The sequence below is a fragment of the Oxyura jamaicensis genome, chromosome 6, assembly GCF_011077185.1.
Source record: "Oxyura jamaicensis isolate SHBP4307 breed ruddy duck chromosome 6, BPBGC_Ojam_1.0, whole genome shotgun sequence".
Classification (NCBI taxonomy): domain Eukaryota; kingdom Metazoa; phylum Chordata; class Aves; order Anseriformes; family Anatidae; genus Oxyura; species Oxyura jamaicensis.
The window spans coordinates 4,593,924-4,617,395 of NC_048898.1; the positions used below are offsets into that span (position 1 = coordinate 4,593,924).

The following is a 23,472-nucleotide window of genomic DNA, read 5'->3' on the forward strand; positions in this document are numbered from 1 at the left end:
TTTCAAGAATTTGCTGTCTACACTAGAACATAAATTTTGATGAAATTTAATGATTGCCTTTCTCAATCACATTAACCTATTTTTAGCAAAATATTTTAACTGCATTTTAGTAACATCTAAATTGTGGGACTTTTTGATGTCATGTAATAAGGGATTTGTATTATTTGCTTCAAAAGAGAAGAGTAACAGCTGCACGTTGTACCATTTTTCAAGTATATGTTCTAGGATAAACGTCCTTGCATTCTTCACACATGAACCTTTTCTGACACTTCTTCTCCACCTGTTATTGAACTTAGGCTACCCTAAATCATTTCAATTATTTGTTAGCAATTCTGATACTATCTCTATTATTTTACTGTGCACAGTCATCTCAGGATTTAACTGCAACTCTGACTATGCCTTTGCAGTTCTCAGGACCGTAGTAAAGTATGATGAGTATTTTCAGTATTCAAAGTGACATGGAAGGAAGAAAAGCAAAACTTGCTTTATTTCTTCTACCTAGCTTCAGACCTGAGCAAGAATCTGAAATAAGCAATCACTGCATAATGAAGAATCATCGTTATATCTCTTTGACCTTTTCTTGCTCATAAAACATTTTCAAACAAATGATTTTGGTTCACACTCCACGTAATTTCAGAGACTCAGATTCAGGAACTGTGGAATTACATAGTTCATACCGTTTTCCTCTTAGGGAAAAGAATCAAACTCTATTTGCAATATTTTATATAAATCATCAGGTGCAAGAGCACCTCTCTGTTACATTGTTTTTCACGTAAGATTTTTATAAATTCCTGTGTTGAAAAGAAAGGGACACGGCGCAGTACAATTAGCAAGTTTCAGTCCATATTCATATCATTTAAAGATGACTCAGAGTTAACAACTGCGAACATAATCCCAGTTAAGCATCAACATCAACCTAGGCACATCAATCGCAAGTATATTGATGATAAATTTAAAGTGTTTCAACTGCACTGTCAATTTTGTGACCTGAAAGCTCAAAGAATATAAGGCAGTATATCCTGTTTTTAGTGAAATACTCAGTAGATTAAGGTTTTTACTAAAAGAGGCCTCCATACCCTTTTGTTTTGCACCAGGAGGTGCTGGTCTGTTACAGAGCCCAGTAAGAAAGGCAGTCAGACTGAGGTACCATTTACAATGCCGTTTATCACCGCTGTTAGGAGATAACAACAATCTTGTCCCTTCAGGAAGTGGGAACCCAAGGTGGTACAGCACCGGATGGGCCTCTGATCCACACACATCATTCTGGGCAAACACTGTCCATACAACAGATTTCTTCCATTTTCATTTCAGCTATTCATGGGATTTTCTTAAAGAAAGGCAACTCTACTCGTTATTTCAAATGTCAAACAAAAAGGATGGTCATATTTTGATGCAGTCCTACAGGCAAGGATATGAACATGCTCTTACCACCAGTACAAGGAGGGAACTGCTGCAGGCTCTTCCACTGCAAACATCTTGCCAAGTGTATGCTGTGACCAAGGGATTTCTGCAGCACAACCCAGGCCTGAAAAGGCCTTGTGATACGTGCAGCACAGCACTTGCCTGGGCCTGCTTAGCTTCACTGATACATGGATCTCTAACTCCTCTATGTATAGTGGTCTTCTAGTCAGGATCAAAAAATACATCAATGCAAGAAAATGTTAATTTTAATTCTGGAAGTGTAGGGATCGATACAAAACAGCATTTTCTTTCACTACTAAGCAAGTGTTGCTTGTACCCGATGTTTCTGAGCACTATGCAGAAGGTTCCTCATGGAATATCCTCTTCAGAAAGTACATTTCTTTCTAACATCTCTTTATAGTTGGTCGGGATATGCTATAATGCTATAATTCTTTATTGTACTTTATCCTGCATAAGGCAATACAAAATGTTATCTTTAACCCTACACATACCACATCTTTATATTATGTTGGTTCCTGGTTTAATTTTATCTAGTCAAGTTTCATGGGTAAAGTACATAAAAATGGGTATCCTGGGTCTGACCATAGGTTGATTTAGGTCCATACCCTGTTGCTGACAGTAGTGACTAGATACAGAACTCAGTGAGATGATGGTACATATTTCATGATACTTCCACAATATTGTCTTCCAACTTCCTGCTACCATTAATGAATTTACTTACCAAAACACATTTTTGGTACATTTGATAGCTTTGATATTCCTTGTACTTACTTTTCATTTTTTCCAGTGACCTTTTTAACCCATGTACGATTTTCTTTATTACCATTCTGCAGCAGAAGTTTCTGCATTTAACACAGTGTGAAGAACCATCTTCTGTTCTGACTGTAGGCGAGTTATTTTTATTGGCCTTTTGGTTTTGCACTGGAAGAGAGAGTACTGATCTTCATGAAAATCTTTTCTGTACTTTACCTGTTCAGTGCAAGACGGGAACAATGCACCATACATACCTGCACAGGGCAATAAAACTGCGGTTATACCACGGATTTATGATATGTAATTACACAACTGAACACACCTTTGTTTACCCTAGTATTTGCTTTATTGAGTGCTACTGAGCACTCAACCAATATTCTCCAGACCAGAGGTCCAGAACGCTGGACCAGAATTGTTTCAACCTGAAGGTATCATTCTTAAGTGGCAATTTCCGTATCTTTGATGCATATCATCTTCAGTATTCCCAACACGTTACACATTTCTTCTATAAATAAATGCATACAAGGCAGATAGTAAATGTGACTGTCATGCCAATATTATTATATAAAGTTAAAACATGGTTGTCTCTGAACTTCTGTAATTGACACTGTCACTACTTGAAGTGGAAAAACAAGATACAGATCAGCATCTGCCTACCTCTTGAGTTTTTCCAGTGGGGAAAAGAGAAAAGTAAATCAGGGAGAAGAAAAAATAGAAAAACAAGCATCTCATTGCAGGAAATACACTTTTAGTATAGCTTTGATAGTTAAAAGAGGAGACAACTGCATTTGACTGGCAGGACAGATTTCTATGAATTAGTTTCAGAAGTAAAAAATGAGTATTCAGGTTTTCTGAATAGCCACAGAGATACCAGTATTTGAATACTGAGACCACTTTGAAAAACAGTGCACATCAATAAAGAGAGGATGTCAAGACACTCTTCTGATTTTCTCCTAAACTATGCCAAAGTACAAAAATTGTTTTAGCAATGGATCTAGAAGAACACAAGGTAAGGATGGACACTTAATGCATATTAATTACTTAAAAATTGTTCAGGTTAATTTGTTAGTCCTTGCTGGCATTTCTAAGTCTAGAACATCTACTTTTTTGCTTATCTAAGCATTGTAATACTAAGCACAGAGTCGTGAAGAACGGGGGATCATCAGAACCCCCATTTTAAGCAGGTATCAGATTTCTTCAACAAAGCCAGTAGTTTTAAGTACTTCATGAAGCAGAATTAGCTTTATTTTTCTGGCTTTTAACATTTCTTAGATTTAAACCATTACTCTGTCAGTCACTGTTCCATAAACACAAAGCTCTAGCTTTATGAAACAATAGATGAATGTTGCCTCTGCAGTGGGCTGGGAACATACATACTTTCTTAATATATAAAACTGAATATAATTGCCTATCAAATGAAAATGGCCATGTTTCCAATACAAACTACAGCATACAAAGGCTAAAAATGCATCTTTGAGGAACTTGTAGGAATCAATTTCTTGTTTCTCAAGCTTACTTCACAGTTGTGGTAGCACACTAGGGGTTCACCATTCACCTCTTAAGATATCTTTATTTTGCCAGAGCAATGAACAGCTTTAGAACAAACACACATGAGGTCTTAGGGTGACTAGCTTCTTAGTCACAGAGCAGTATTTCCCCTCCAGGTATTTTTGGTGTTCACATAAGTGAATATAGAAAGATGTTAAAGTATTCAAATAAGTGAGTTAGCTGTAAGACATTCTTATTTTCATGTTCCCTCTGATACAGAAGATCTGCCATCAAGCTAAATACACTAGATGGAACGCAAAAATGTAGCTCATTATTGGAAGATAAAGTATTATTTTGTATACATGTTAACACTGCTCTTGCATTTGTGTGTTTACATTTGCCCATGTAAATATTATTGTTACTCTAGGTATCTCTTTAAGTCAAAGTCTCCTACGAATTGAAAGAAATGTAATTATTCCATGTATTAAGGAATTCGATTAGTGATGTTTCTGAGGTAATTCTGCGATGTTCAAGTGAATATGGGAATTACTCTGAATGAGTTGAGTAATTCTTCAGCGAAACAATCATGTGATATCTGAGAAGAAATTTTTGAATCACCCACTGTGTATAAGCTTTATTGTTTGTTCCTTTATCTTCAGTGTCCAGACCAATCATGTAAACAGGACTTGTTGGCTTACCTGGAACAGATCAAGCTGTACTCCCATCAGCTCAAAATCTGCAGTCAAGTTAAAGCAGAAATCCAGAATCTAGGTGGAGAGCTCATCATGTCTGCTGTAAGTAGAAAAATGGTATAAGTTACTATTCATCAACATAAAATCTGTCATATTTGCATTGTTCTTTCCTGTGCTTATGTTCTTTTATAGTCATGAATTTCTTCCTTTATTCGCTTTTTTTCTTTTTACACTCCCTTTACACAGAGAATCTGAGAAACTGAAGCATAAGACTGGTGACTTAAAAGGCAGAGCAATCATTTGGGGATTTCTTTTTTCCTATTAGGTTCTTAAAAGGTATTATTCTTCACTATTATTCTGGAGTACTTTGTTTATAAGAACTGTAACGCCTTCATGATAGCGGATTTTAGTTTAGTTTCACATATATGGAGTATGCACAAGTGTGTATCAGCATACACAAAAAGAAATCTCCAGAGCTGTACTTCCCATTCAGAACAAAACGCTGAGGGTAATTCTTGACTACCAGCTGTGACATGCAGGAGATGGTACATCCCTACAGAACTAAAGAAAATTAAGAGCAAAGGTGACTTGGTTGTTGAATACATTTGATTTGCATTATTGCGAGCTAAGTATCGTTAGACTTGGAAAAGATGTTGCTTATGATTTTGTGGAACTTCTATGTGCTTGTTCTCAGCAAAATCATAATTGTAAGTGTTCACACAGAAACAGCGAGGTTGCTATCCCTGGAGATATTTAAGAGACGTGCAGACCTGCCACTTAGGTACATCATACAGTGGTGGACATGGTAGCATTAGGTTCATGGCTAGACTTATGATTCTAAGAGTGTTTTCCAACCTAAAAATTCTATGATTCTGTATGCTATCACTATTATAACTACATATTCTTCGATTATTAGTGTTATTATCTGTGGCATATGGGATTATGATTACAGACACAAACAAATGATAAAAAAGAGGTAATAAAAACTTCCCACACCACATCCTTACCTCAACACTTTCCTCTTAATGAAAACTTCACACATTTGCCATCTTGAAGTACATACATGTATCAGAAGAACGATTAGTATATTTGTAAAAAAAAAAAAAAAAAAAAAAAAAAGCAGAAAAGAACCCACCGGCCAATATGAGATTCTGAAATACTGATATTTATAATTTATAGCAGCATTTTGTTGGATGTTTTGCAGTCAGTGGAGATTACTGGTTGGTATCAGCATTTATATGACTAGGCTTAATTTTTTCTCACTGGTTTAAATGTCTGTTACTGGGAAGGTATTCATGATTGACTGTGCTCACCTCTCTTTTCTCAACTAAAATTGTAATTCTATGAAAACACAACCAAAGCAAACTGTGTTGATGTCTTTCCTAGAAGGCTAGTTCTAATCTATAAGTAAATGAACTATTTATGTGTATTACTTCAAAGGAAATAAAGTGACTGCTAGGACTAAGAATAAAAGAATTAAAAACATATGTTTTATAGAGAAAGTGATATGGGATTGCTGATCACTGAACTGCTTTTTCTTTGTCAAAGCTGGAGCAAATTCTGTCTTTGAAAGTCCATGTGGGGCCTTGCTTTAGAATTTAACCACATGAGTTAGTTTGGCTTGGAAAAGGTAGAAAGAGAAGGTTTTGCAGAAGATAGAACAGAAGGTGACAATGTGCATCTTCTCTATCCATCTCTCTCTGTCTTTCTGTCCCCCTTACTATCTGCCAAGTATCTGCTCAGGCAGCTGAATTTTCACCCTTCTAGCCATTTTTTATGGCTTATATAATACCACTAAATCTTTATATTTTGTTCACATATAATTAAAGTTACTTTATAAAAGCAAAGTTAGTTTTTTTTAGGTCAGAACTGTAGCGGGATTAGGATTGTATTCTCCCATCTGATCTTCTCTCATCTATTTATGCTAACAAAAAACAACAACCAGAAAGAGAAATATCAGGCATGATTAAGAAAAAAGAGGGCAGGCCCTTGCAGGTAATAAACTTCTTGTTAAGTACAGAATTCATGGATCTTGAAATGTCTGATACTGTCCTTCGTCTGGCGAAGATCCGTAACAGGAAAACATGTATTAGGAAGGGTAGTGGACAGAAAATGTATGTAAAGGTTGCTACTTTTTGGCTTTCATTGGTTGCCTGTAATTTCTTATTTCTGTACCCACGCACATACACAGTTAAGACTCAACTACTTTATTCATTGCAATCCCTCAGCTTTGTCGTAAGTAATACTGAGTATTATGCGTATGAAAAAGTTTGTTTTAACCCATACACGCCTCATAGTTGTTCATTCTCTGTATAATATCTTCTTTCTTTTACCTGGTTTTTATCTGTGTCCCTGTGACCTTGTCCTTGTCTTTTTTGAACTCCTTTGACAGTCTCCCCTTGAATGTTTCTCATCTGAAATGAATACCTTCCCGTATCACTAGTGCAGGTTGAAGAGGCCAATTGTCCTGGGACGACAACCAGAACGATTTGCAACTATCCTGCTGACTGTCCTCCTAACTGCCTTCTGCAATTAGTGTTTTTTTTGACTTCAGGCCATATAAGCTTAGAGTTTCTTAATACATTAAGTTATGCTGACACGTGCTTTTCCTTGTGCCCTTCCCTAAGCCCAGTATCTTCATTCCAGACAGTAGCTCAGTACGTGTTTTAAGCCCCACTTACCATGGTTGTAAAAGGGAACACATACAGAAGAATAGCGGGGGAATATACGTTCACTCACTTCAGTCTTCTCATTTATTAAAAAATCCTTTATCAGTATTTAATATTGCATGCTCACATAAAATACTTCTACACATAAAGTACTTAGCATGCTGACAGCATACTTGTTTCAACAATGGGTTAAAAAAAGTAATTGTATCATGAGGCATAAAATCAACATACGAAAGCATCTCTATGTGAAACTCCTAACTATTTTTTTTGTGCTATTTTAAAGACATTTTTCTCGTGTTTCATTTTATATTGCTTGGCCAGGGAGATCCTGCCGATCAAAAAGAAATCTTTTAGCATTAAAAAGAAAAAAAATCTAGAAGGTAGTTATCAGAGTTACAGTATCACAGAAATTCCTAGCTAGCACAGGAAAGATCTCTCTCACGTTAGCAAGCATTACCTGTGCACTGAAGGCTATTTCACTCTGTTTTTCCTGCAAATGTCTCATTTATCTTGGAATTTTCCTGTTGTCTCAAGAACCAGGCTTACTTAAACACTTAGGTAAGTCCACTTTGGTGCTAAATACAGTTGCTGTCATGCTTCAGACTTCATACATGAAGACTGGATTTAAAAGTCTGTTTCACTTCCTTAGTTACCATGCCAGTTAAATTAAAAGTTTTCCTGCAAGATGTTCCTATAAACATGTTCTCAGCTTTGAAGGCTGACAGTAAAAACCCATGGAGCCAAGACCATAGCTAGTGTGTAGTAAAGTACAAGACAGAATACGTGTAGCTGCCATCACAGCCTTTACAATCCTTGGATAACCATGCCCCAGGAAAATAATTTCTGAGGCAACGTGCAAGAACTGTGGCAGCTGGCTGGCTGCTCAATGCCTTTTTTTTTTTTAAAAAAAAAAAAAAAAAAAACAGTTGGAGGTTTTCAGTTACGGCTAGAAGAAGCCACCACACAGAGATGGCATTTTACCTGTTTAAGAGCTGCTCCTTTGGCAGGGGATGAGCTGGGGTGCAGTGCACTGCAGTTGTTCTTAGGGTTTCTGTTTTGGTTTGTTTCTCCCTCCTAAAAAAAAAGAAGTGGAGATGGCAGAATGTCTTCCCTGTAGCACTAAGGAATGGGAACAAAGGGCTTAGCAATGAACTGGCAATCATTTTGAAATACTGACCACTGAAACAGCCAACTGGATTTATCATAGGTGGACAATTTGTTCCACTGATGAGAGCAATGCTGTCCTGCCTGTACTGCTGTGTGACCTTCAGTGAAAAAACTGCTCTTCTATGTTGCTTTATGTCCATAGCTACTGTTCTGACAGAACTGATGCCTACGTATGCTAGAGGCACAGCTGCTGCTTCTTGTTCAGCCAGTTTATTTCTCCTCACTATTATTTCTCCACGTCATTGGGAACTGTCAGTTCAGTTTGTTTCAACTAGTAATGGAGGGCTGCTTACAGGGCCTTAACCCATGCATACAATTACATAGCATTTGAATCTGACAATAATAAAACACTATTTTTTCTAAAAGTTTACTTCAGTCACTAGGAGACAGAACATTATTTTAAAATTTTCTTTTATTGAGAGCTGTAAAAAACATTTGCCTATTTTTTTAATGAGTAACACTGTATCTTCCCCTCCACGTGCCTAGTGAATACTTGTAGGTATGAGTACGTAAAAATCCCCTGGCCTTTGGAAGCATAAAAAAGGAATATGGTTCTTACTTATTTAGGGTCAGCTCAGTTACTACTACTTTCCAAAGTCCATCTACCTAGAAGAACTAGTTTAAAGATGGAAGTAAGTACATAATAGCAACGTACAACACAGGTAGCTTTTCCTAAAAATAACTACTTTACTGATAAGTAAAATCAGGGCATAGCTTATAGTTTATACACTCCATGTTTTCAAAATAAGCACCTTAAACTAAACCATTTGTCTCCATTTCTTTGCAAACTAATTCAAGTGAAGACGACAGCTGGGAAAGAATTTAAATTAAACCATACTATTTTCTTTTTCTCAAGGACCATTTTTTCAACGATCAGACATCAGTTTTTTTAAAACCTTCCTTTAAGCAAAAGCAGCAGACCTTAGAAGGGACTTGGTTAGCTACCCGTACAAGAGTTATGTTCCATTATGGTGCATCAGGGAAACCGCCTTATGGTACTTATATAAGTTGTTTATCATTTAACTCTGACACAGGGCCTGGTCTAATTATAGGACTCGATTTCAGTTCTTCAAATCCTACAGAGATTCAAGGACCAGTTAGTTATTTTCCTGATTATATTCAATTTCTCTAACTGAAAAATAGGTAAAAAGCAGTAGCCCCCAAATATCCTTGAGGTCTGTTAATGTAACTACTAGGTACACAGACATATATAACCTACAGAAGAGCCACATTTTTATAATAATTAAGCTTATTGAGAAATAAACACCCCTAGATAGTCCACTCACACAATAAAGCAGATTTCCCTAGAGCAGTTCCACAAAGTCTCTGATATTCCAAGGGGACAGTGTGGCAAGGCAGAGGTGAGCAGAAGCTAGGCTTATTGAGGAAGAGGGATCAGTTCTCAGTAACAGGAAAGAAAAATCACAACAGAGAGCATCCCTTTGGCTCATTTTGTAGCCATGTATTTTGTACAGGGACTAAATCCATGGTGCATGTCATCTGGCAAGTACATGAAGAAACATGGCAACTAATGAAGTGCTTCCAACTTGACCTTTACCTGTGCTTTCTTGAACCCCCATCTTCTTGTGTCACTTTTAAACTAAAATCTTCATTTTTTGTTAAAGAGAATTATCACTGCTCTGTGTGGAAGAAAACTGTTGAAATGTAAACATCCTCAGTTCAGAAAACAAGATAACTGCTGTTAAAATCCTGACCCTGGCAAAGGAAAGCTCCAATGTCTTCAGCGGTCAGGGTTCCACTCTTAACAATTTACCTGTTTATTTTGATTGAGATGTTTACATTTAGAGTTATTATTCCACTCTTTAAGGAGATGAATACAAAGTGGTTAAAACACTATTTTATATAGCAGCATTATTGAAAGAACTATAAAGTAATTAACAGAAAAGCTTATAAATAAGAAAGAAAAAACCAGAAGTGTACCATAGTAACATTTCTTACCTTAATCGCTCAACAGCTCGCTGTTCATTAAAATGTAGATTTCATGTTATTTTTAGAAACAGTCAAATCAAAGTCAGTCCTTCTTTAATTAATGTAACAAAATTTGCTTCAAACGGTGTATTCACACATTTAAGTCCAACACCGCAATTCAGATACATTTTTAATAGCTGACCTTATTCCAAAAGATGTTTAACTTCTGACTTCAAATACTGAGTTGTGTATTTGATACTTAATTCCTGGTTAAAGTGTAGTTAAACTGTAAATAGGACTTGATAGATTGCAAGCAGCCAGTTGATAAATCTGTGCTTTAGTACAACAATTTTATTGCCTTTAAAAAAATAGTTTGCAGGAGATAAATAGAAAGTATGCCAACTGTGGTTCTAACGGACCTGCATATTATGTGTCAAGAAATGCTTTGTGAGTATCAGTCTGCATTGTCTGCCACTTCTTTATGTCAATGAGACAGCATCTACACGTCTATGCAAAGAACATGAGCAGGAGAATGACTTATTTACATGCTCTAAGAATAAGGAAATTCTGTATTCTTTTAACTAACAGAAACAACTACTACTGACACATCACAAGGTAAGCATCGCTGTCTTAGTACACAGAACACACTTCAACAGAAAAGTTCGTTTACATTTTAAGTTGTGATTCTGTTTAGCATTGAGAACATTAAATAAAAATAATTATATCAGTTATTATATTACACTCCTTATATAAATGTATTACTACTACTCCCAAGACACGAAATCATTTTCCAAAATACGAGAAATACAATGCATGGAAATATCAAGTTCCAAATTAGTGGCTTCATTACTCAATGAAGAATTTGCATACAATAATTCTGATTTTGAATGCTTTTCAGCCAGATAGGCCATTGACCGTGCTTGTGTAGTGTGCCACTATCCTGGGAAAAGGCAAGGCACATCCTTTAATGTATGCAACAGCAACGCAAGTGCTGGAGACAATAACTCATGCCAGCCTGAGTGCTACTAGCCTGTTTTTGTTGGTGGTGGGTTCTTATTTTGTTTTGTTTTGTTTTAAATTACTACCTTCAGTTCTGTATCCTCTGTATTTCACCATAATGTGAAGTTACTGTGGTTAGAGAATCATTCTGTCTTCTCAGTGAAATAACAGTAAAGAGGTACCACTTGCTGACAGGACAGATGACATTTTAACAAGGGAAGATATTGTAAGGGACACTTTTCCCAAATCCTTTTAGGAATTACTGTTTTGAGACACAGTGAGACCTGCAAAATGTGGAAGCTGGAACACCGTGTCTTCATGGGAAGTGCAGAAAGAGCAAAAGTGAGAGTCAGGTGAAAACAAAACAACCTTTGTTTGCAGCTGGTTTCTTTGTTTTGCTAGTGAATCTTTATATACCACTTGCTACAGATTGAAGACTTTGCAGCTATGTGTCTCTAAATAAGATGAACTTAAACGCTCAATGAATATTTTATCGCTCTTTCAATTTTGCCAAGTTTCATTTCAGATAGGACACCTGGAAGAAAGTGCTGAATATTTGAGATAAAAGCATCCAAATGAAGACAGTACTTAAGTACATTCAATTTACAGAAGAATAGATTTACACCAAACTCAGTAACATTACAGGTATTGAAGTATAAAAACAGCTGCTCTCTAGAAAGAATTGACCAAAAAAAGATATAATGCATAGCCTCAGTCTTACCATCTGTAGCTTCAATAACATATTGTAAAACCACCTCCAAAATTGTGAACGTGGTTCAGAAATACCGGTATGTTTTTGCCTCACAATACTTGCATTTCCTGTATTTAACCAAAACTAGAGTGAGACACATCCAGAAAACCGAGGGGAAGCAGAAACGGAGACAATGCTAATAGCGAGAATATCCTAAAGGATGGCATTAAGTAAATTATTCTGTATTTCATTGCCTATTCAGAGATGCCATCATAAAATAAACGGAGATTTCTGCCCATCCTGACATAGCATTCCCACCTCCACCACACCCACATCCACCCCTGCTATGGCAAATGCAGCACAAACACTGATTTAAACATCCTTAATGGTAGTTACGTATTCTGCTTTTTACCTGGCATAGCAAATTATTTTTTAAGATTTTATTTTAGGTATCTGCATCTCAGGGCATCTTTTGTAGATCTTAAATAATATGGCCGAGCTTCAGTTCCTATGGCATGGCAAAGGGGCAACGGAATTCAGGCAGTTCAGTTTGGTGGAGCTGGACAGTTGAGTTTATAATTCAGAGTCCTCAGGTTTTGGCATTTAAAATGCCTGAGTTGATAGGTTTCTGCTCCAGTGAGTGTGTGTCAAGCTACGAGCAGCCTGATATGCTCCTACATGCTGACATGCCACATCCTGTTTGACATTACACCCTCTTCAAAATCAGATAACCATAAAGCATATTTTATTTACTTAATAATAGATGTATCATTATGGTTTAGGAGTATTTTCTTCTTGTTCGCAGCAGTGCACAGTGGCACAATGAAGGAGCTGTGTGGACTGTTAAGAGCCCATGGCTATTTTGTTGAAAGGACCCACAGAAACCAGAGTGAAGTGGTAACTATTCACTGCCCACAGGAGAGAAAAGCCTGTAAGCTCTAACTGCCACCTAAAAGGATTCTACTTCATTTGACATACTTTACAGTATAAACCAGAGTCACAATAATGGGATGGTTTGGGGCACAATGTTTTGCCTAGCCTGGATGCTGGTATACACTTCTTCTAGAAGCCTTTTCCCTTTGATGGAAGCAGTTTTTTTTTTCTCTTCTGAGAAACCATGACTGAACTTGTCAGATACCCCAGCCCAGCTTGCTACCCAGCCTAGTGTGGCTCCAGCACCAGGCCACTTGATAGAAGTGGTGGGATTACAGAAACTTACATTGCTTAGAAACAAAAGTCCCATAAGCCCATAAAGATTCTGCCAGAGAAACAAAACCAGCTTTTATTTGCGTCTTCTGGCACCCAGAAGCATCTTCATATTGGTGTTACTATACAGACGATGCTAGAAAAGCGTGTGCTTACAATGCCACCAATATCAACCAGGGGTGTGTATATATATACATATGCACATATATATATAAAGAGGATTCAAAATCATGACTTTGTCAGCTTTTCTAGAAGGCGACAGCCTGAGGACAGACAAAACTAAGTTCATGTGTGTGTCTGCTATTAACCTCTGATTACCACAATATAGGATTATGATTTTTTTTCTCACACACTTCTTCTCACTCCCTATAACCAATTAATATACGTTTTATCAAGACAGTAATCAGCAGTCTGAAATACAGACATCAGTTCATTTGCCAGTAAGTTGATACCTACAACACTAGTCATCCTGCCTAGAAAAAGGAATACTTGAGCAACTGAAGACGTTCCAGGAATAAAACGGCAAAGCCTCTGATCAGAGCATTTCACTGACTGAGCCTGGAAGTTCATAAAATGGTACAAAGGCATTATTTGAAATAAGCATTAGGCTTTGAGCTGCAAACTTTCATTCAACTCTAATTTTGCTAAACAGCATCACAAGAATTAAGTTTAACTGCTTATCCTACCAGCATGGCCAGGCAGTCTGTTTCCTTAAAGTTTATAAGTGATGATCCCCATATATACTTGTCTTCTTAGTTTGAAATTCTGCCGTGCAAAGATTGGATGACTATTACAAACTGGAAATCCCAACTAAAAATCTCACATGATAGAGCAAGGAATGAACTTTAGAAGCCGTATGTTAAATTTTACCTTTTCCTAGCATATGTATTCAGTCCACTTAGCGTTTTACCCTTCTATGAAAAAAAATATTTCTGGGGGGTGTGGGGGGGGAATGAGGGGAAGGGGAGCATTTCTTTAGAGAGAAGCAGCAAGATTGGCATTAACTGGTGGATCTTTCTGATCAGGCATGTGTCTTAAATACAGATGCATCCCTTTTCTGACTCTGGCTGCGTTTTGTATGTGTATGAACTGTTATAAAATTGACATGTACATACAGTAATACACATGATCCTCTCATCTCTGACCTGGCAGAGGGGAGTTGACCTTGCTAAAAAGTCAGTTTACAAATCTCCATGTTACAAAAGACTTCACACTTACAAATTCTGGATGATTCTCCCACTAAACTTCATGGGCCTTTAGAGAAGCAACTTCACTATTTTTACAGAAGAGGAAGAAGTGTTTCAATAGAGAGGCTGCATATAAATTGAAATGTTGTCTTCCAAAATCTCCAAACTGTATTGAGCTTCGTTAGTGTATATGCAAGGGAAAATACTTCTAAACAATGTGTTTTGAGTGTGTAGATGTCTTGTGTACACATAAGATTGGTATACACGCCCTTACGCACACAAACGCGTGTGCACAAAGTAGGAAGTACACCAGCCCGCCTTTGAAAGCTTTTATATTGTCCTGAAACAGGTGCTGTTCTCATCCTAGCAAACTGATGCAGATTTCACACTCGTTGATGCTCCTCTTCCCTGTTTGGGGGGGGGGAACATCATTTAATGCTGGGCTGCTCAGGTAGACGTTATTTACTTCATTAGTATTTATTCATAATAAACGTTTAGAGTAATATAAGCAATATGATATTTTTAAAGGGCTTTCTTAAACGTTCTTTAAGAATGGAGATTCCTTTCCAACTGAAATTGTCAGCCTTATAATTAAATACAAATCTGCTGTCCTTGAATAAAAAGCTATTCCTTCAGGTAAGCGAGATAATTTATATCATATAGCAGTTCTTAGGGGCACTATGACAACAAAAGTAAGTTGAAGGAAGCAAAATAGCCTTCATTCCAAGCAATTAAATCCAAAAGAAATGCAATGGTGTAAAAAGGCACTGCACTTAACAGCCATTATCTTAACCTGTCCAAGAAAAACCCAAACCCTTTCCTGAAAATGCAGTCCTAAACACTGGCATAACTTTTGCCAGGTTAAGTACACTGGACAGACATTTTTCTGGGTTGAGTACACTGGTAGACACTGGTTTCCAGGCTTAGTACACTAGTAAACACCTTCTCAAGTGCCCAAGCGTAGCATACAATGGCCTAACAGCAGACACAGTTGTAGCGAGCCCACACAGACCAGTTTTCTGCACTCAGATTTTAAGACCACAAGACACAGAGGGACAGCGCAAACACCAGTCCCTCTTCCATGTGTTTTGGTGGTCTTACATCTGGAAGGATTGCCCTGAGCCTCCTTGGTCTGTTTGATGAGAACACGCAAAATGAGATGACTTTTTCTCACATCAAAATGTTTATTGAATACTGATGGCCAATTACAGACATGAGTTCTTTTGCCAGTGTTGGCCTTCAGTATAATACTTCCTCTTGTTCTCGGTTTTGTCGGGACCCAGCCTCTAAGATAGGCTCTGCTGCATACATCTCTTTCTTAAACATGTCAGACCACCATCATGCCTAGAACTTGAGATTCACTGTGGGGAAGGTTATCAGAGAATAAAATGTCTCTACTCAGCACACATCATAGGATTACATTTGCCTTTTGCACAGTTTCATCGTGCAACACTGCGAAGTCAGCCTCTAGGCTGCCAGAGTCATCGGGGGCTGAGGAGGTAACTGAGGAAGTCCGGTGTCCCCAGCACACTCTGCTCCCAGCCCACGCGCACCATGCATCCTGCAAGCCTCAGATGTGGGAAGGGAGCAGTATACAAAGTTTTGTTACACCACAGAGCAGTATGGCAATCAGCATAACAAAGCTGTATGTTTGTTCCAGTTAGCCAATTTCCAGTTAAAATCGAGTGTGCTATTTTCTATTTCAAGGAATATTGATGGAAAATACCTGTAACACTTTATGGCTGCATAGCATGCTGTCACATGTTGGAGTATGTCATACTGAAGTTGGTTATGCATTATGTTTATGTTCTCATCCTTTAAAAAAGTTTGAGGCCACAGGAACTGCAATTTCCACATGCTCTCCTGCTATTAATTACCTTTAAGCATCCTGGCCACTGAGACTAGGTTCAGCAGCTCTGACTAATCCAACTACTTGACAATATCCTCCGTTGCTTAGGAGCATGTGAGAGCACCTGGAATGTGATGGGACCAGCTGGAGAATTTGCCTAGTGTTGATGCAAAGGAAATAATGGGTAACATTTTTACAGCTCTTATTTGACTTGATTTCATTATCCATCAGTAGTAATTGCAGTGATACCCTGCAGACAAGCATCATGAATTCACACTTAAAAAATAAAAAATAAAAAAAAAATCAAAAGCAAGCAACAAACATCTGCATAAGCCTTTTTACTCCACCAGCACAGATTTCTGTATATCGTTTCAAGTCTGAGCATCAGAACACGGATATAATGATCAAACACACCAAGGGAAAAGAAATGTTGTTTTAGTGCGGTCTTCAGTTTTAAATGTTGCTTTTTCCTGAGCATATTGTGATTAAAAGGAGGCTTTTCCTAGACTAATGTTTCTGGTTTTTATTACAGTTGGATAGTGTCACTTCACTAATTCAGGCTGCCAAGAATTTAATGAATGCTGTGGTGCAAACAGTGAAGATGTCCTATATTGCATCCACAAAGATTATCAAGATTCAGAGTCCTACTGGCCCACGACATCCTGTTGTGATGTGGAGAATGAAAGCTCCAGAGAAGAAGCCCCTAATTAAAAGAGAGAAGCCAGAAGAAATCTATGCAGCTGTCAGAAAAGGTTCTGCAAAGAAGAGAATCCATCCTGTTCAAGTCATGAGTGAATTTAGAGGCAGAGAAATAGTCTAGTATTCTGCCACTTTGTGTCTCTATCTTGAAATTCTTACATTTTTTCACCTCTTCCCCCTACTTATTTAATAATTATGTATGTTAGTGTTTTGCTCTTCCCTAAATCTCTAAGTTAACACTTGCTTAAATTACTTAGAAAATATTGGATTAATTAACAGCACAGTTGAAAAAAGTACGTATTGTCTTGCAGTGTCAAACTATCATGTCTTTATACTGCATGTTTTCAGCAGAGCACTTTGAGTCATACATGATGGGACTGTGTTACAGTAGTTGAAAAGCAGGATGCCATGTGCCAAACTCTGCCCCAAGTCCTCCTGCACCTGCTAGGGCCAGGCATTCCTTCATTGGGGATGAATGAAACCGATATTAAACTGCATTGTAGTTTATGACATACAGAATTTTGGAACACTGTCTACTGGGAATGTCCTTTTATCAAGATCATTACACTGTGATCAAAACAGCTGGACTGCTTGATGCTAACTGAGCATTTTGGCCTTTACTTTTTATCCTGATTGAAAGGTCCAGAGATCAACCCCCCTCCTAGGCCCAGCTTTATGTAAAAATATAGGAAATGTAAACTTGAAAATGTTTGAAGAAACAAGTGTTATAATGACATGGACATGATAATGTAACAAAAAAGCAGCATAGCAATAATAGCTCTTTAAAACTGCCTTTCAAATGTTACCGTTATTCAATGTTCTGTTTCCTACTGTATTCCATGACCTCTAATTCATCTGGCTGATTATTGCATTAACCACAGAAACATTTCTGATCACAGCACAAAAGAACAAGCATGAAATACATCATTATTCTGAGACTACTGTGCAAGTAAAACAGACACATCTTGAATATGAAGAATGGTGAGATTTTTGCAAGGTAACTAGCCAACTTGATGACTTTGCTTATGGAACTATATTCCCAAATGTAGAACTATTCTGTCTAGCAACTTGCTAAATTACTGCATTATATTTCAACATACTTAATGAAGATAAATGATATTACTCTGATGACCACTATTCTGTAAGATTCTTACAGAAAGATTTTTTTTTCCTAGATGTATTTAAATACTAAATCTACTTGGGCTGATTTTTTTAAATAAACAAAAGTCTTCCCTGCCATATCACTAGGTTTTCCCAGACCTCACCTAAGCGTCTTTCCTTAGCAAGTAGATTTGTCTTCGATTTTGTATTTGCTCAGGTATAAGGGCTCCCTCAAACTGCAGAACTTCATGATGCATCACTGACTGCCATTAGGAGGAGGCTCCAAAGTATGGGCTGCTGCTCTGTCACTTACTACCATGTTTGCACAAAAGTGCCCCTAAACAGCACCATATGGGCAGCAAAAACAACCTTGAACTGTGTTTTTTCCTCTTGTGGCTACTCTATAAGAGCCTGTGCATAGGATCGGTACAATGGAGCAATATAAATTTCTATATTGTTGGTTAAGAAGCTCCACAAAACCTACAGTGGTCATGCATCAAAGATTTTGCAGATCAGTATTCCACCATCCCCGTCTTTACTATCTGTCAAATGAAACAAAATGAAGGAGAAGTTTGAAAAATTTGTATTTCCAATACAAATCCCCTCCAGTATTTTCACAAGATCTTGGCAACGTACGTAGGTACTTGGTAATCCTTTTAGGACTACACAGTGGGAAGCAGCTAACAGTCAAGTACAGCAGGTAGATGCAATACAGAGCTGGCCATGTGATGTACTTTCAGTATGTCTGCTAGCACACTAAGCAAAGCTGAGAAAGATTTTGTGTGGTGTATTGCTCAGGAGAGTACACATTGTCACAGCTTAAAACTAAGACCTTCAAATAATAGTTCAGGTTCTGGCCCATCCTCTTAGATTACATATTCCCCAAGCAATATTCAAGTCCACAAGGCAACAGGCAGATTGAAATAATCTTGGTTTGAGGGGCATTACTCTTAAAAAAAACACACCTCATGTCTCTGGGTTACACCTTTGTTTTGATTCACCTTGATGTCTGACTTGTATAACTTATGCTTTGTTTTCTCATTAATTAAAAGCTTGTACACCACTTTCAGCGTTGTGGGTTTTGTTTGAATGTGTTTGTTCGTGTCTCCAGCAGTAGCAAAACCCTGTTCAAATGTCTGCCAGGCTTGCTTATTCCTTTAAGTTTTGGCTTCTCTAGTATACCAAGTGTGATCTTACTAGCCTGGTTTACAGATGAGCTCTTCTAGCATTCTTATCACTAAAACACAGTTTATTGCTTAATATAATGTTCATGACCACAATAGCAGTCACAGCTCTTTTAGCCAGGCCATTCTCAATAGCCAGTTTCATCTCAGCATCCAGTACCGTTCTATTAATAGGAATTTATTAGGGAAAAAAAAAACAAACTGTAAATGAACAAGGAAATCAAAAGCCATGGTTGCTTTCTGAGAATAGCTAAAAGAATGATGTCCTAAAAGAAGGACTTCTGCTTCTTAGCTAAAATTCAAACCAAGTGAATACCTGAGAAGGTAAAGTTTATTCCTGGCTAAGGAGACAGAGGGATAAGAAACAAATCCCGCAGGTGTAAAAAATTATATTAGCTCATTACCTCCCTCAGCAGATCTGCAAAGTAGGAAACCTTCTCTGCCACTGTTAATAATGCTGATGGACAAAGTGCTGCTCAGCTTGCTTTATCCACACACAGTTACTTCATTCTGTAACTTACACATTCCTTCCTAGCCCTGATTTTCAGGTAATATTTTTTCACTTTGCTGTTGTTTTCCCTCAGTGTTTGCATGATATCCATAGCGTAGGAGTACTTACCTTGCAAACTAGGTTCTTAGCTAGATGTTTACAGGGCTTTCTCATCCCAGCATCTCAAATCGTTTCATTAGCTTACCTCGTCCACTCCCCATTAGCACATTACGGTACGAAGTGTGATGGACAACTTAGGGCAGTTTTATTTAAAAGAAAAAAAAAAAAGTCCATAGAGCTCTAAAAAATGACGTTAGTTTGTATTGTTTGTTGTTGAAGCACATCAGTATAAGAAAACAAGTTTAAGCCATTTCTGAGAATACTGAAGCTGTTGATTTTTGATTATTAAAAGAAAACCCACAACTTGGTTGCATCACACTGCTCTCGCTGCTAATGTTGTTTCCTGTAATATTTAGTGCTTCTCATTTGTAAAAGGCAGTTTCTGTCACTGTGGATTGCACTGAGCATAGCTTCCAGTTTGTCCCAATTACTCTCTTATTACCTAAACTTAGTGAGCCATTCCTGGTAAGTAACACAAGTCCTCTAATACCTTGGAACTTCAGAAAATTCAGAAAAATTAAATGCACATCCCTCCATCTCTGCCCACCCCTGGAGCCTTGCCCTTCTGCACAATAAATCTGCTTTGATGTAACTGACTGTTTTTGGAAGGGAACGGTATAGAGTAAGGTGGGAAACAGGTGGTAAGCCACTCTTACGGTTTGCCCCACTCATGCCGTTAACCTGCTAACAGTAGAGAAGCTTTAGAGTTGCATCTTCACTGGAGATGACTTGGCAATGTGACAACACACAGGTCTGCCATTCATTCCAGATGGTTTTAAAAGGTCTTTTAATTCTTTCAAGAGCATTTCGTGTTATTTTCAGTAGGTCCACAGTTGAAGGATTTAAGAAACAATGTGTTTACAAATCAAGTTCAAATGAGTTTTTAGAAGCATTATTTTTGAAGAAAACATTTGTAAATTTTCACCAATAGTAGACAATACAATTCTACATGGTCATACCTGTTGTTTGTGCTCCCAGCACCTGCTTGTCCCTTATGTACTGTTCTTGGTTAAATTCTAGTGATTGCCCATATATTTGGCTCAGGAAGTAAGTACGTAAATAAGAGCCCAGTCCCTTTGGTTGGATTAAAACAAAACTGCCTTTCATTTTCAGAGAAGAAAAATCAAATACAGCAAATAATGAATATACAAGCAAATAAGTGTGTTTATTTGCTTGTGTCTGTTTAACCCTCTCCCCCCCCACCCCTTGTCCTCTTTAGCAATAAGGGTAAGAAGGGACCTTGCACCCTTTTTACGTTCCTGGAATCTCAAAGTGAGATGAGGTCTGCAGGGAGACCTTTCCTCCTTTGCCTGCCTCTGCTCCCCTGTCCTCTCACCTCCCCATGAAAATCAGGGTAAGAGTGAGAGGACTTCTTGTTTTAAGTGAGGAAAGCTTAACTTTCTTTAAGGCTAAAACAGCAGTGAAATTTAAAACCTACTCTCTTAGAACATACTTTGGATGAAGTGAACCTATCAATAGACAATCATAAGATTGTAGAACTGAATCACTGGTAGCAGATAAACATGTCTGTTCATCCATCCCGATTCTGCAGCCTCCTCTGCATCGCCTCCTCTGCATCCAGTTCAATTTTGCTTTTAACACTGAGGTAAGCTCTGGTTATACACAATTGCTAATAACCCACTTCCTCTCCAACAACCCAGTGAAAGCACTGTTGTGCTGTGAAGAAAAAGTTAACATAATAAAAGCAGTCATGAGAAATTGTCCAATAGAGTGCAATTTAAGAGCATATTAATAATTAAATAATAAAGATTAAGCAGATTACACTGTTTCAGTTGTGTTTTCCCTGGCATATCAGAACTGATTTACTCTCTCAACATGGTTAAGTGGGTTTGTTGTTTTGCAAAGCTTCCTCTGAAGGTGATAAAAATGCTCCACACAACTGATGAAAAAATGTTATGGATTTTTTGTTGCACACTGTCAGTGACACTGCTGCAATGACAAATACCCACCTTTCAATTAATAACCTTAACTCTTTGGTAACTTTGTGGTTAAAAAAAAAAAAAGAGTATCCAAAACAGAAACGGCTTTAGAGTTATGTAAAACAAACCAACAAAATGCTTCAAAGTCCCTGCTGTCTACCAATAAACTTGTTGCTACAAAGAAATTAAAAGCTGAGGGGCTAATTTTTGACTCCAAAATATAAGAAATATTTAAGATCTGAGCCTGCAGTACAAGAGGTTGACCTAGCAATTTTAATTTTAAGGAGTTTTTAATAGGATAGGAAAGTATTTTCTATTTTTTAATAGTGAAAATGGCTGCATGTAAGCAGGCTGTAGACTATGGAGACATCTTGTCATGCAGGATGATGTTTCCTTTGGACTCTCAGTCTTCTACGAGCCTGGCTATTTTAGAGCTATTAGCTTTTCTGTTGTGGTTCTCAATTATTTATACACAATACAGCAAATGATTTAAAAGTAGCTGAAAATAGTCATGTGGCTCATCAGCTGGGGGGCAGATCGTACCTCCTGGCACTAATCTTCTGTGGAAGCAGGGGGAGCAAATGTCAAGGGAGCTGGTGCTAACTGCTTCAGCCAGCCTGCTAGTAAGTATTTTGTCTGCTTAGCTCCCAGAGCTCCCTCATTAGATAGAAACACGACAGGAAATAGCTCCCACACTTTCAAAACATGGAACAGAGCACCAAGCTCTGTTTGCCCAACCAGTCAGCACAGCTGACAGGAGAGGAAGAAAACTAACTTTTATTTGTATTTTTTAAGCTTCTCTATTGGAGAAAAACATCTTTCAAATTAAGGATTTCTCCAGGAAAACAGAATTTCCCTGGAGGAAAGACCTTACAAGAATTATGAATCCAATCTAGTCCTCTGTTTTCTTCATCCTAAACTTGTTCCTGACCACCGATTTTACAAGTGTATAGATTTTGCATTACTCACCCAGGTTATTTTACAGTAGCTTACGCAACTATTGGAAGCCTTCTAACAGTAAGTTATACCGATTAAGTTCACATTACTACTTATTTCTATTTGAAAATACGCAGCAAGCCACAAAGTGCAAGCCCTCAGTGATGTCTCTTGGAGCTTGAATAGGCAGCAACCAACAGAAAGGATCAACAAAACATTCCTACTTAGACTTGATAAGCATGTCGTATGAAAAAAACATCATGAGGTTTGTACCATATTCCTCTGCTTAACAGTGACCACTGCAGAGCTGTAACTAAGCACTTTTAACTAAAAAGAAAGGGAGAGGAACAGCACTATAAATGCAACGTTGCACGTAGATGGTACCTACTCATACATTAAGATTCAAGCTGTCATGGCAGGCCACATCTTCATGCACCAACAGCTGAGGATGTGGCTGCTGTCACAGCTTCCTGTATTTTGTCCTTTGCTGCCAGGTCCAGGAATCCCACCCTGTATTACTGTCCATCATCTGACACATCCTAACCACAATGTGCCTCTGTGTACTCCAGAGGAGCCACAGCTCATCTGATGCTCAGGAACTTAACAGAGTCCTCTGGCTCCCCAGAGTCACTTGGCTTGTCTGTCTGCAAGGTTGGCCAGGAAGGGAAGAGAGGAACCACTGAATCCCCTCCCACAGCTTTCTAGCATTATTCACATGCAGTGGCCAATTAATCCACCTGTCCTTTTATTTTCTGATCCACCTTTTAATTTCCATATATACCATTTCCATATATCCCATTATCCCATCCCATTTTGATACTCAAGCCCTTCCTTCAGCATTAGCTTTCTGTTCTCACCCCTGGACACTGCATTTTCTCTAAGCAAAAGGTTTTCAACATTTCGTTAAACATGAAGATTTTCAACGCCCTCATCCCACTTCCCAAAGTCCC

General features: G+C 37.9%; 1 protein-coding gene across 12 annotated transcripts in view; it reads left to right on the forward strand.

Moving 5' to 3' along the window:
- Positions 1-18,915, forward strand: part of CTNNA3 (catenin alpha 3) — a 457,011-nt gene extending 438,096 nt beyond the window's left edge. For 11 of the 12 annotated variants that reach the window (XM_035330601.1, XM_035330600.1, XM_035330599.1 and 8 more), the window contains 2 exons: positions 4,323-4,457; positions 16,585-16,872. In XM_035330601.1, coding sequence (XP_035186492.1) covers positions 4,323-4,457; positions 16,585-16,872 — 423 coding nt within the window. Of the gene's footprint in view, positions 1-4,322; positions 4,458-16,584 lie in introns of all 12 variants that reach the window. The other variant, XM_035330598.1, reaches the window with a different exon arrangement.
- The last annotated feature ends 4,557 nt before the right edge of the window (positions 18,916-23,472 follow it).